The 14299-nt window shown below is 33.2% G+C and overlaps 2 protein-coding genes across 2 annotated transcripts; one reads left to right on the forward strand and one right to left on the reverse strand.

Moving 5' to 3' along the window:
• The first annotated feature begins 7080 nt into the window (after nucleotides 1-7080).
• LOC104728678 (BTB/POZ domain-containing protein At5g48130-like) lies at nucleotides 7081-9476 on the forward strand. The gene is made up of 4 exons (XM_010447632.2): nucleotides 7081-7336; nucleotides 7454-7523; nucleotides 7627-8715; nucleotides 8795-9476. The coding sequence occupies exons 1-4, from the start codon at nucleotides 7239-7241 to the stop codon at nucleotides 9401-9403; spliced, it is 1866 nt and encodes a 621-aa protein (XP_010445934.1). The 5' UTR covers nucleotides 7081-7238; the 3' UTR covers nucleotides 9404-9476.
• A 30-nt stretch (nucleotides 9477-9506) lies between these two features.
• LOC104725295 (polygalacturonase-like) lies at nucleotides 9507-11396 on the reverse strand. The gene is made up of 4 exons (XM_010443927.2): nucleotides 11148-11396; nucleotides 10758-11060; nucleotides 10060-10578; nucleotides 9507-9920 (listed from the first exon to the last, which is right to left on the reverse strand). The coding sequence occupies exons 1-4, from the start codon at nucleotides 11259-11261 to the stop codon at nucleotides 9669-9671; spliced, it is 1188 nt and encodes a 395-aa protein (XP_010442229.2). The 5' UTR covers nucleotides 11262-11396; the 3' UTR covers nucleotides 9507-9668.
• Between the last annotated feature and the right edge of the window lie 2903 nt (nucleotides 11397-14299).

Raw genomic sequence — 14299 nt, forward strand, 5'->3', positions numbered from 1 at the left:
TTTTAAAAGTACATTGTGTTATGCCCTTTTACTTATAGTTATTTTAAAAAATTAACTCCTAAAAAATTACACAAGATAACCATAACTAAAATATGGCAAATCAAAATAGTTTCCTAAGATAATATGTCTATAAAATCGCATTTATGATTATGTCGAGATGTTTTCCCAAAAAAAATTTGATCATGTCGAGATTTTGGTAATTTGGTATTGATTTTACAATATTCAGTTAAGCATGAAATAATGCTTATAGTTAGCATTACTCTTATTAGTTAATTTCGCAAACCTTATGTGGTAAGCATTTCTTTGATTATGATAAGAAATATATATATATTGAATCTCAACTAATGCTAATGTATAAGGAATTATATTCCATATCTAGATTCTAAATCATAATTGTATTTTTCAAGATATTAACCCGTTGTACACCGATATTAAATCATAATGAAGTACCAAGATATTAACCCATAATTGTATTTTCCAAGATACTAAATCTAGATAAATTAAATATTGTATCAATTTTTTCTTTTAAAATAATCTTATTTTCTCTGCTTTTGTCTAATTAACTAACATTCTGGTTTCTCTATTATAATTTTCAAGGTAATTTATAATTTAGAAATTTATAATAATTTGTGTGATTTTAATAATTGACAATGTCAAACAATTACCTATGCATTTATTCTACATTTTAAACCAGTTAAATCTATATTAACATTTTTGAAACACATTTTTCGTTTAACCTTTTTAGTTTTGCTTATGTAAATTTTAATTTAAAATCTTAATCCTACAAAATTACACAAAAGTAAATAAATGACATATAGTAAATCGACCAAGATCAATAAATTTTATTCCCATAAATTATCTTTACTTAATTGCTATTTTCCTTTTAAAATTAAGCAATATTTTATTGTTTTATTTAAGAAACAAAAATAATATTAGCCTAAAGTATATATTAATATTTGGGTAGTTGTTTCCATATCTTAAATATAAATATATATTTACAATGTTATGTCTTAGGCGTGATCCATTATTTTGGCAAAGATGAGTTTAATTATAGTATTTTTTTTCTTCAAAATGAACATATTTTTAGTTCTTTTAAATTTAACCCACATATATTCAATAAAAAATACTATTAATTATTATAAATAAACCAAAATATATATAATATTGTAATATCTGTATTAGTTTTAAAAAAACTCAATCATTTTATAGAATAATAAAATTATACTGAAAATTACATTGTCTCTTGGTATACCACAAGGGTTAAATCCTAGTTCTAATAAATATTAAATACCACCGAAATAAATTATAATTAACAATTTATAACACGAAGTCTAAATGTTCTAGTTATACCACCCTTCCACTTTTCTAATGATTGAAAAACGCTCGCTTTGATTAACAATTAGACCCTATTACAATACAGTATAATATTTATTTTAAAAATGTGATATTGTAAGATTTAAGGGTAGTAACACATGTATGTTCTTAGTGTTAAAATTAGTCATCCAACTCAAAACCAATTGGCAATAAGTGGAGAGCTCTAATCTTTTATATATCACTTTGATAATTTATTCACTGGGATATATTACATTAACACCTCCCCCTCTCATGCTCAAGCATGATCATCTAAAGCATGGGCATATGTGGGAACAACATCCACGAGGTGGTCCAATAATCGTGGCTCTGATACCATGTTAAATTTGGGTTTTACTTTGGACTTCCAACTCAAAATCAATTGGCAATGAGTGGAGATGCCCTAACCTTTTCTATATCATTTGATAATCTATCCAACTACCGATGTGTGATATATTACACTAACACTTAGTTCTTACTTTTATAATCTTAAAATTTAAGAGTTCAATCCGATTTTATATATTATTAGGTTTTTTGGATTTTTTATTTATAAATAAAAGTATAGAAACAAAAAAAAAAGTCGAATATATAGTATAATTAGAATTCTTAATACAAATACCACTAGACTACTTATATACGCTTCAACAAATGTGAATGTAACATTTCATGGAATCTCAATTTCTAGGTTATGTATGATTTTACATGTAGAAACATTTCAAACATTTGTTGGTTCCATTACATTTCATTCCGATTTTAGGAGATATCTTCTTTGTCAAGACAAGAATTTAATTTGTCTTGATGCAGATAAAGTAAAAGTAACAAATAAAAATGTTACAAAACTTGTTGGAAAAAAAAACTATTTTAAAAGAAAAAGAACATATTAAGGATGCGTGCAGCCATATATATAGCTCCTCCAATCATATTTCGGCGCTCCATGAAAATTCTGCATTCGGTAAAGAAACAAAGAGATATGCATGGAGTGAGTAGAGATGTGGCCAGAGTCGGCCCAAAGGCCAAGCTGATGAAGCATAAGCTTGTGGTCTTTTTTTTTTCCTTGTATTTTATATATAATACAAGGAAAATACAAGGGAAAAAAACACCATATATATATACATATATCATTTTTAATAATTATCAAGAGTACTCGTGTTCAACCCTTACTGCTAGCAAAATAGTCTTTTTATTTTAATTTGATTGTGCCTTTATTGACATAGAGCCGGCTGTGGTCTGGCTCTAACTGTTGAAAAAGGAAGCCAAATAAATTAATAATGATTCTATGAAGGTTTTTTCGATTAAGTGGAATAAGATAGTTAAATAGAGAACTCTTGATAATATAGGAAGGTTTTCTAAAAGGTATTTTAGATGAAAGAGGGACAAAGAAATGAAAAAAAAACTTATCGGAATGTTCTAAAAATAGTTAAGTTCTACATGATGTGCACGGCTATCTTTGAAAAATTTGAGCTATTCACTCTATATGGTGGAGCTAGTATAGTTTTTCTCTCAATCTAGTCATATTTTGTTAGTTGGTTGGTTATTTCTCCACCAATCAATTGGATACATATATATATATATATATATATATGCAATGTTACAGACAAATTCATTCACTAATCTATATATAATAGCAATCCGAATAAATGCCACCAAAGGTTATGTTTTTTCAATTGTATATTTTTGATATTTTCCAAAAAAGTTTGTAGAAAATTTAAATTATGTGTTTTACAAAAAGTTGTGGTGGTTCATTGTAACCGTGTTTTGTAAAGTTGCAACTGTTCATTGTAGAGTTGTCTATTCGAATATTCGAATATTTGTGTGTTTGAACTGTTTTCATTTTTTACAATGTCACAAAAAAATGTAAACTTTCAATCTCAACGGTTTTTACAGCTCTCTAAATTATTCTATAGCATTCATTCTTTTAAAACTAAATAATTTCCTCCAATTCTTGATTTAGAATGATGAATCTAATTTACAACTTTTAGTTAATTTTCTATATAAAATTTTAATAAAAATACCTATATATAATAGCAATCCGAATAAATACCACCAAAAATTGTGTTTTTTCAATCATATCTTTTGGATAATTTTCCAAAAAATCTGTAGAAAATTTAAATTGTGTATTTTACAAAAAGTTGTGATTGTTCATTGTTATGACAACCCGTCCCGCGGACCCCACTAGCTCACCGCTAGCTGCCTCAATGGACCGTCCGTAGACCCCACTATCTCACTGCTAGCCGCCCAAACGGACTCCAAGCTGGCCATGCAGGGCATCGATCCTAACCAATCACTGTGGATATCCAAATCCACCAGTAGGTTATTGGTGCGACAGTCGTTCCTCGAATCCTGGTCCCCACCCTTTAACAACCTTCCCACAGGACAAGGTGTCACCAATTGATCAATTTTTATATGACAACCCGTCCTGCGGACCATACTAGCCCCCTGCTAGTTGCCCCAACGGACCGTCCGTGGACCCTACTAGCCTACCCGCTAGCCGCCCCAATGGACCCCAAGCTGGCCCTGCAGGGCATCGATCCTAACCCTTCACTGTGGATAGGAACTATTCATCCAAATCCACCAGTAGGTTATTTGTGCGGCAGACGTTCGTCGAACCCTGGTCCCCATCCTTTAACAACCTTCCCACAGGACAAACTGTCACCAATTGATCGATTTTTATATAACATTATTGATCAATTGAGATGTGTCCACAGTGATGGGTTAGGATCGATGCCCTGCAGGGCCAGCTTGGGGTCCGTTGGGACGGCTAGCGGGGGCTAGCAGGGTCCACGGACGGGCCGTTTGAACAGCTAGCCGAAGGGTAGTGGGGTCCACGGGACGGGTTATCATAATTGTAACGGTTTTTTTGTAAAGTTGCAACTGTTCATCGTAGAATTGTGTCTATTCGAATATTCATATCTTTTGAAATCTATATATATTTGTTTGTTTAAACTGTTTTCATTTTATTGTCATGACACAAAATAATATAAAATTTCAATCTCAACGGTTTTTACAGCTCTCTAAATTATTCTCTAGCATTCATTTTTTTAAAGTAAAGAAATTACTTCAATTCTTGATTTAACAAAAGATTTTGGAATGATGAAGATGTCTTCTATTTAAAAGCAGTTTATATCAATTTGTAGGTATAATCAAGTGTAGACACAACAATTGCGATTTTTCGTATTACCTTTTCATAAAAATTGTTTTTATTTGTTTTTTTTTTAATTCAAACAGTTGTATCTGTTCGTTGTAGAGTTGCGTCTTTTCACTATATTCTATTTATATTTTTTCATCACAACTTCTCGTTCTAATTAGTGTGTCTATTTAAATAGTCATGCTTTTTGAACTCTTTTTATATTTGTCTCTTCATCACTAACGAACAAGTTCGTCGAAACAAATTTATTACTAAATTTTAACGTTATTCTATAATCTAACTAAAATTTAAGAAATGAATATAGCAATAGAAAAATTTAATACAACTTAATATAGATTTTACAGTTGCGCCTATTTATCGTAACTTGTCGCTAAAAAAAAATTTAATATTTAAAAATAATAATAACAATCTGAATAAATTAGAACAATAGTTACGACTTTTCGTAGTACTTTTTGAAAAAAAATTGGTTTTATTTGTTTTTTTATAACTCAAACAGTTGTATTTGTTCATTGTAGAGTTGGTTCTTTTCAGTATATTTTATACATAATTTTTCATCACAACTTTTCGTTCTAATAGGTGTGTCTATTTAAATAGTCATATCTTTTGAACTTTCTATATATTTGTTTCTTCATCAATAACTAACAAATCATTGTTCGTTGAAACAAATTTTTCGTTTTATGTTGAATCTAAATAATTTGAATATTAATATTTAATATTCAACGTTATTCTATAATCTAACTAAAATTTTAGAAATGATTATAGTAATATAGAAATTTAATAAAACCTAATATAGAATTTACAGTTGCGTCTATTTATCGTAACTTTTCTTAAAAAACTATTTTAATATTTAAAATTTATTTTATTTTGTTTTTAAGAGTTGTGTATTTTAATTTTAATTTTTAGTTGATACAGTTTTACTCATTATTAAATATATTTTAATTATAGTTATTTAATAAAAATTTACATTTACTCATTACAACCATTAGTTCAATATTTGCAGTTAGGATCACTTTGTTATAATGATTTTTTTAATTGTAGCTCTTTACCGTAATTCTTCATAAAAATATCTTATATTTATAATATTTTAAACAATATGTTTTGCAAAGTTGCGTCTATTCTACATAATATTTTTTGTTATAAGTTTTCATTTTGATGGTTGTGTTTTTACTAATTGTTTATATATATTACTCAATGATACTAAAGTAAAACGTAAAACAAGTCATGATGAAAAACATTATAAGTAATTTAAAATATATATATATATATATCCCCTATATATATTAAAATAGAAGCATTCTGGAGAAAAATACGGGACGAGAATTTTGTGTGGGTATCCTACTATATTAATTGAGAAGTACATTTATAACAGTAACATTAATAGTGTAAAAAATTACAATAGAATGCCACTGAAAATAGTATAAAAAGGATATGATCATTAAGGATAATTAAGATAATTTAAATAGAGTAAACAAAAAATAATTTATTAAATTTGTTGCTAAAAATATATATATTTAGAAATATCCATTCAGTTAAACAACTAAATTTTTTTCTGATATAGTACCATAAAAATAATCAGATTTTCTACAGATTTATTTTTTGCAACAACCTCTGCAGCAATAATTCGATTTGTAAGTAGGATGTTGCATTCACATTTTCAAACGTTACTCACACGATACTCACATTTGCTTGCATTATGGATTTTATTTATTATTTGTTTCAAATTCAGTTAGTAGGATATCTTTTAAATTTATCCAATATAATAAAGATAAAGTTTCCATTTACGTTTAATAATAAATAAAGAGTAATGTTGAATAAATAAAAATTATTCTTCAAAATAAATTCTCATTTACATGTTGTATATAGACACAAATTATTGCAAATCACAAAAGATTATGAATAACAAAATAACAGAAAAATATATTTTACTTTACTTTAAATAAAATGTTCACGGTCCATCGTGGATAATTACCTAGTATTCATGTATAACAAAATACGGGACGAGAATTTTGAGAACAAGAATTTAAGTAGTTAATACTTAATTTCCGCTCTTGATTTCTCTGTTATTTACCATTTTCCCGTAATTCACTGATTCACTATTAGTTAAGTATTTGCATAACTCGAAGACTAGATAAAAAAAAAATCATTAATAATACTCACCAAAATAACTATTTCGAGTCTTTTAACATGTAACGTATGAAAAAGAAAAAAAAAACTTATGAAAAAGAAACAGAAATGGTTGGAGTAAAGAGCACAAAAACGTTGTTGAAAAAAGCAAATAAAAATGTTATAATACAAAGATTTTTCAACCCTTCTCAACACTCGAGGAACGTCGTCTTCAACTTATATAGCCTTGAACTTTGAGATCGTTAATTATTTTTTTTTGAGCTCAACACTCGTGTGCATCTGACTTTTGACCACATCTCTACAAAAAACGCATATATGTGTGTGTGCCCGCATGCAAGTAGGCATATATAGTTTAATGTTTGATAAAAACGAAACCAAAAGAAACTTGGTTTTTCTCAAATCTTCCGTAGCTTCCTCTTGTTTTGTGGATCCTAGAACCCTTTTCTTCCTCTTCAATCCCCGAAACACGCAAGTTTAGTTTTTTCTTCTGAAATTTTGAATGAGAAGAAGAATAAATGGACGACCAAATGTCTCTAGCTAATTTCATCATTACCACCATATTGGTTTTGATATATATACTTTTATCTAATTAGCTTTCACAAGTTGTATACTCTCAATAATGGAAACTTACAGCTTCAAGGATGGTTCGTCCGTTGCCTCCAGCCCGATTTCGTCTCCCAATATCAGTACCCTTTTGAAAATCAAAGTTCTTTCTTGGTATGTATCTCAACATTCATGTCTTCTTTGATGTCATATATGCAAGTCTGAATTATTCATGTTGTACGTAGACTTATGTAATGTATCTTTGTATGTGCGTGTGTGTCTCTGTCGCAGGAGTAAAGAGACCGGTCTACCTGCTTCAGTACATGTTCGAGTTTGCAACAAGACTTTTAACCTTCACAAGGTAATAATGTTAAACCAAACCTCTCAAGGAAATTTTTTTGGACCAAGAAATAATGTAGCCTATTGGTTTGTGTTAGTGTTCTAATGCCTCCTATGTTTTGTAGACTCTCTTGTGTACAAAGAGCGGATATTTTAAGGAAAGAGAGGATCAGCTATCAGAGATCGAGATACCACAAGATTTTCCTGGTGGAGCAGAGACCTTTGAGAAGATTATGCTTTTCATCTATGGCTGCCCAACATTAATACATCCTTTCAACATAGCTGGACTCAGATGTGCAGCTCAATTTCTGCAAATGACAGAGCATTATTCGACGAGTAACCTCTGCGAAAGATTTGACCTATATCTGAACCAAGTTGTCTTGCAAAACTGGGATGATACGTTAGTTGTCCTGAAGACATGTCAAGAACTATTGCCTTGGTCTGAAGATTTACTAATCGTAAGCCGGTGTATAGAATCTCTGGCTTTCACTGCGTGTATGGAGATTCTTGATCCCGAAAGACGAAGAGAAAAGCCGATGGTCATGCTTGAAGATTTGATGAATCAACCATGGGAATATACAACCGTAGAGAAAATTATAAACCAAGATACTTGGATCAAAGACCTCACAGATCTTCCATTTGCATTCTTCAGACAGGTTACTGGGTCACTTAGAAGACAAGGAATGAAAGAAAGATATGTAAGTCCGTTGATCGTCTTTTACGTCAACAAGTGTTTTATACCTGAAGATCAAACTAATACTGATATTCTGCAAAGAGCTCTAGATCTGCTTCTTACAAGAGACAAGGCGTATAGGTTTATTCCTGTAGGGTTTTATTTCGCGTGTCTCGCACGCAATTTGAAGCATGAAACTTTGGTGAAGCTGCAATATCAGATTGTATCTCTTCTTCACACCGCCCACACCGAAAACTTTATTTACCCGAAAGCCTGGAGCGGGAACGTTGCTTTCAGCCAAGAGTTGCTTACAATGGAAAACCTGTTTGTAGCATATGTATCAACGGAATCTGAACGTCATCTGACTTCCTCCCCAAGCAACGTGATGAGAGTTGGAAATTTGTGGGATATTTATCTCTCTAGTTTACCATATGATCAAGATATGGAAACGAAAAGGTTCATTGAGCTGATTGAGACAGTCCCAATGTTATTCAGAGAGAGTCATGACCAACTCTACCTTGCAGTGAACGCATTTCTGCAGGTATGCCTTCACTTTTTTTTCCCTTCTTCATTATGTATAAAATCAACATTGTACCTTATGTGGTGCTGCTCTCTTATAGGTACATAAGGCCATATCACAAGAAGAAAAAGGATCAATCTGCAGTTACCTAAACTGCCAAAAACTTTCAGAAGAAACGTCCCTCGAACTTGTGCAAAACGAGCAAATGCCATTACGTTTGGTTGTCCAAGCACTATTTGTTCAGCAGCTCAACACGCACCAAGCTTTCAAAGACTGTTCTGACTCATTCAGATTCACAAACTCAGCAGACTTCTCCGGTAGTGTTGTTCCAACCTCAAGACCCTTGACCTCCCAACACAGCCCTTGCACTGATGATGAAACCGGGCCTAGAAACAGACCCTTGTGCTTCTTGATGCAGAAAGATGCAACATTAGATGAGTACGAGTCAACAAGCTTCAGAATCCATAACCTTGAAGAACAACTAGTTTCTTTAAAGAAGACCCTTCAGTCCCAAAGCAATCCAAAGAAGCCAACTTGCCTTGGAAAAAGATCAGCGAGTAGAAACAGAAGCACTTTTGGACAAGTAACAACGGCTTGCATTGGCTCTGTAAGCTTTACTTCACAGAGAAAATATGCAAATAGGCTGCTCCGGGTACTACGTAGAGTTAACTTGTTTGGAAGTAGAAAAACTAATAAAAGTGAAAGATGATACATGTATCAAATGTAAGTATATATAGTTTTCATGAATAATCTCAAAACTATATAATATAGTCGCTTAACTATGTTGAATGCAGTATGGAAACAGACACAAATTATAAAAATAGTTTTTTTTTGTTTCCGAAGAATGATTCCTTTTTTACAATTTAGCCAAAAGCTCAAAAGAAACATACATATATTACAAAGATGTCAATTGAAAAAGCATACAGCATACACTAGGGTGTACATTATATTTATATATTCATATATACACTTCTCTACTTTAGTGTCTTTGTCACCGGGCTGCTACACGCTTTCGGAACCTGAGTTCCCATCAGTTTTGGGGATACGTTTGAGCATTGGAATGTCGCTGGACCGTCAGATCCTGTATATTTGATGTTAATGTTACCGAGCTCCACGTTCTGACATGGATGTCCCTTGCTGCACAAAAGCTTCACTGCGTCTTTGTTCCCTGATGTTCCTCTAATGTTCTTGAAGCTTATTTTGGACAGCTTGATCGTTGATGCTTTCTAAGAACAGAAAAAAACATAAAGCGTCATAACCTATACGAAGTTGGTTAAGTGTAACGAAGACCCCAAAGCCAAATGTCATTTGATTTTTTGAATCTGAAAGAGAAAATGATGATATATCACATTAATTTGTAGGTACCTTCTTGTCGCACTGGTTCCATGGGCAGTACTCTTGGTCAATGAGGATGGGGTTGCTGACGTTCTTGAGGAGGATGTTCTCGAAATGGATATCGGAGGCGCTTGTGCTGCAAGCTGCAGTAGGCCATGTTTTGATCCTTAGCCCATTGTCAGTCTCTTGGAGGGTACAGTTGACGATCTTGATGCCCATGACGTCTTGCTCGTGTCCGTACCTTCCGAGACTTCCAATACTGATTCCATGTCCGGGACCGCAGGTAACTCTTTCCACAAGAAGGTTCTTCATCCCGTCTCCGACAGAGACACAGTCATCTCCCGTGGAGATAAATGAATTGATGATCTTGATTCCATCACTTCTTCCCACGAGGATACCATCGGTGTTAGGACTCTCTGCAGGGGCCACGATCTTGACTTCTTCGAATGTCATGTTCTTTGCACCAATCACGTTAATGTGGAAGTGCTTTGCGTCTAATGAGGTTATGCCTCTAATTTTCGCGTTCGTAACAAAATCAAAACGGATGCTCTGTTCAACAATGACACCAAAACCATCAATATATTAAAAAAGCTTTGGTCATGACCTCGAAAAATGTATGGACCTAGACCAAAACCTTTTCGATATTAAAATAATAATAATAATAATAATAATAATAATAATAATAATAACGTTGAATGATCTTAATATAGTATGAAAAGATTTCATACGATGGGTAGTTTCTTGCACTTCCAAGTATGGTGGCAGTTATTGACCCTCCAAGCTGCGTTACCTTCACCGTCGAAGACACCACCTCCGTTCAACTTAAACCCATCAATGTTGTGGAAGGCGATCCATTTCTCACTATGAACAGCGTTTCCGTCAGCTTTCACGGTACCTTGAAGAGCAATCCTTATCGGAGCTTTGCATGGACCCATCATCTCGATTTCCCCAAGCTTGTATTCACCTTTTGGGATCAGAACGGTGCTCTTGGTCGGGAATTGGCATGCCTGGTTGAATGCTTTTAACAATGCCTGCACCGTGCAAAGATTTTTAAATTGCTTGGAGAACAAGAAGACAATGTCAATCAACAAAGATGGTTGTTAGGTTTTAGAATTTACTTTAGTGATGTCACAGCCTGGTTTAGAGCCAATGTTGAATACCTTTGCATTAGCTGATAAACCTAACAAACAAAAAACAAAGAACGCCAATACTCCAAAATTTACACGACCCATAACTGGGACTTATTTTAGTCACTAGCTAGTGATTACTTTTAAAATTTTTATTTTTATTTTTATTTTTATTTTTGTAATACACTAGTTTTGACTATTTTATTATTTGGAAGTTTATTTTTTTTTTATTTTTTATGTTTCGTCCTTAGTTTTGCTGCCATTATATATAGTATCTAGGAGGAGGAGAGATTTGAACGTTCACTTTCTTTCCCACCGTTCACCTTTTTAACCGATATTATTGAAAGTTTTAGAATTTCATTATTAGACACGAAGACTTTTTCCAGCCGTGATGGGGCCTAAATATTGATTGTGGGATTTGTGGAGTACCTAGGCCACCTCCAACGCAATGATCTAACAGGGGTTTTCAAAAAATTAAGGCCATGAATGGATGCTATTTTTAAAATCAATTTTTGGATATAGTTTTTAGTTTTAAAATTTTATATTTTGGTTTTAGATCTTTTCTTAATTTTTTTGGTTTTTGAGAAAAATTAACTTTTAAAAGCAAAAACTAGATTTTCTAAATTATAGGATAACTAAAAGTAACTAAAAGGATAGCTAAAAGAATAACTAAAAGTCTAGAATTGTGAATGTGAGATTAAAACAAAATAGTTTCTTTACAATTTAGGAAAAACAAAATTTAAAATCTTAATTGGTATAAAAATGAGTTTTTGAAAAACAAAAACCAACTCCAATCAGCCAGACGATTTCAGTTTGCTCAAGGCTTATTTTCCATTCTTTTTCAGAAAATTTTCTTGTCTAGGATTCCACGTGCGTCTAGTTTGCAGGCAGACTGCCTTGCTAGGTCCTTGAGATCTTTGTAACTACTTTTGTAAACTCGTTTACTTCTGTTTGAGCAATCAATCTTGAAATTCTCTTTTAATTAAATGTTTGGTTAAAAAAAAAACCAAAACCTCTTATCAAAATCTACAAAACATTCAAGGCCTAAATTATTATTTTTTTTTAAAGAAAAACTGAAGAGAGAGAACCAGTATCTAAGGAGATTTTAGAATCATTTCGAAGTAAATAATTAAAACATGTCACATATCTAATAATTTAGTTAATAAGAAAAGAAAAAAAAAAGTTATACTAAAATAATTTTTTTTTCTTCTTTTTTAGAAACTTTTCTGGGTTGTAGGTGGAGGTAGCTAGATTGGAAATAATGTAACACCCAAACTCGGTACCTGGAGCTGGTCAACGGTTTGACTTCCTAGCCCGGCCCAAAACACTCCTTAAATACAAAATCACCACCTAACAACGCAAAATTAACACTTCGCTTAACTAACCTGCAAAAAGAGAGGGGTGAGTAATTGATAATTACTCAGTGAGGGAAAGCCTTAGGGCTCCCTAATTCTCCACACCCAAACACGCTTAGACAATCACAAAATCTAAACCTAAGACAAGCAGCAATCATTGTGTGCTAAATCCTGTTAATATGTCTATATTTTGCATCTCCTTAGCATGCATTTGTCATACATTTAGCTAGGATAACTAGTCGTTTTGCATCATTTTAGAATCTTTTTTATACACTTTGCATGTTTGGAAGTTTTTGCATCATCCTTTCATACATTGTGCATTTCGGAGTATTTCAGGTGTCTAGGAGACGTCGGAAACGCAGACTCTCATACACGCAATCGAGCCACGCAATCAAGCCACTCTCAGCCACTCAATCGAGCCACTCTGAATTCACCAGTCGGAAACACTCAATTGAGCCACTCTCAAGTACCTAGTCGGGAACACTCAATCGAGCCATTCTCAGGTCACCAGTCGGGAACGCATCACCCAAGCCATTCTCAGGTCACCAGTCGGGAACGCATCATCCGAGCCATTCTCAGGTCACCAGTCGGGAACGCATCACCCGAGCCATTCTCAGGTCACCAGTCGGGAACGCATCACCCGAGCCATTCTCAGGTCACCAGTCGGGAACGCATCATCCGAGCCACTCTCAGGTCACCAGTCGGGAACGCATCACCCGAGCCATTCTCAGGTCACTAGTCGGGAACACATCACTCGAGCCATTCTTGAATCGCCAATTGAGCCACTGGTTGCACACCGACCAAATCTCGCATGTCAGGAAGGTGCTACATCTTACACGCTTCAGGAGATTTCCGAACCGACGTTCTATCTTGTCGTTTTAAGTTTTAAGGATTCACACGTTTTTTTATACTATAAATACGTTTTGTTGAGTCTTTGCGGAGACATCTTATCTTTTATCCCGTATTGTTTATTTTCCTTAAGGTTAACCTAGCCACCAAAAAACGTTCCGAGACTTGTAATCCAACAACTTTGAGTTTATTCAGTATTTTCATTTGATTTCTTCTACAAGTTGTTCATCTTATTTTTATCTACCTAATAATGCTTGTTTCAATGTTTTCTGGATTTGTATCTTTGGTGATGAGTTCCGGATCTGAGTAGTGTGGTAGTTCTTGAGGATGGGATAGATTAGGAGGAGGATCTTAGGATGTAGAGGGTTTAAGCTTTGATTGTACAATTCCCTTCTGGACTAGAGTTAGAAATACTAGTTTCTCTCTGATCAATTGGATCTGGGTTTTAGACATTTCCGCACCCAAAAGGTGTTCGATGAAATGTCTGACCAACTATTGCCAGAGACTTACGTTCCTAGCCTAAGAGATTAGTTGTCTAGGATGTTTGTTGACGTGAATGAACTTGTTTTTCATGCCATGCTTGATCATGTTTCTCTAGCGAGAGCTAGGTTTGGAAGTGGTTGAGTTTGAGTAGCTTTTGTCAAGAGATTGGATTAGCTAAGAAGTGATGTTCATTGTTTAGGGATGGTTTGCTTGTGTCACGTTAAATACTTTATAGACTAGGATACTCCACCGACATCAATTACTCCCATCCTTAGGACCTCTTTCTTTCTGATTTTCATTACATTCCTGAGACTATTTGGTTTCTTGCCTTTTTAGTTCATGCTTAGACTCGTTTATGTTTTTATTCATTTTCGCTTCTTGTCATACATTTTCGTTTCTAGTTCTAAGACTCATTTCCGTTTTGTATTTTGACCATTCTAGGATTGTTAGAAAAAC

This window comes from Camelina sativa, chromosome 11, assembly GCF_030686135.1.
Source record: "Camelina sativa cultivar CO46 ecotype springtype chromosome 11, ASM3068613v1".
NCBI classification, from domain to species: Eukaryota; Viridiplantae; Streptophyta; class Magnoliopsida; order Brassicales; family Brassicaceae; genus Camelina; species Camelina sativa.

Bases quoted from the DNA above. Each gene is read 5' to 3' on its own strand.
- LOC104725295 (XM_010443927.2), bottom strand. From the start codon at position 11,261: ATGGGTCGTGTAAATTTTGGAGTATTGGCGTTCTTTGTTTTTTGTTTG. The intron at 11,061-11,147 runs GTAAATTCTAAA...TGCACGGTGCAG, and splicing joins CAGGCTGTGACATCACTAAA to GCATTGTTAAAAGCATTCAA. The intron at 9,921-10,059 runs GTACCTACAAAT...TTCTGTTCTTAG, and splicing joins GGAACCAGTGCGACAAGAAG to AAAGCATCAACGATCAAGCT.
- LOC104728678 (XM_010447632.2), top strand. From the start codon at position 7,239: ATGGAAACTTACAGCTTCAAGGATGGTTCGTCCGTTGCCTCCAGCCCG. The intron at 7,337-7,453 runs GTATGTATCTCA...TCTCTGTCGCAG, and splicing joins AAAATCAAAGTTCTTTCTTG to GAGTAAAGAGACCGGTCTAC. The intron at 7,524-7,626 runs GTAATAATGTTA...TATGTTTTGTAG, and splicing joins AGACTTTTAACCTTCACAAG to ACTCTCTTGTGTACAAAGAG.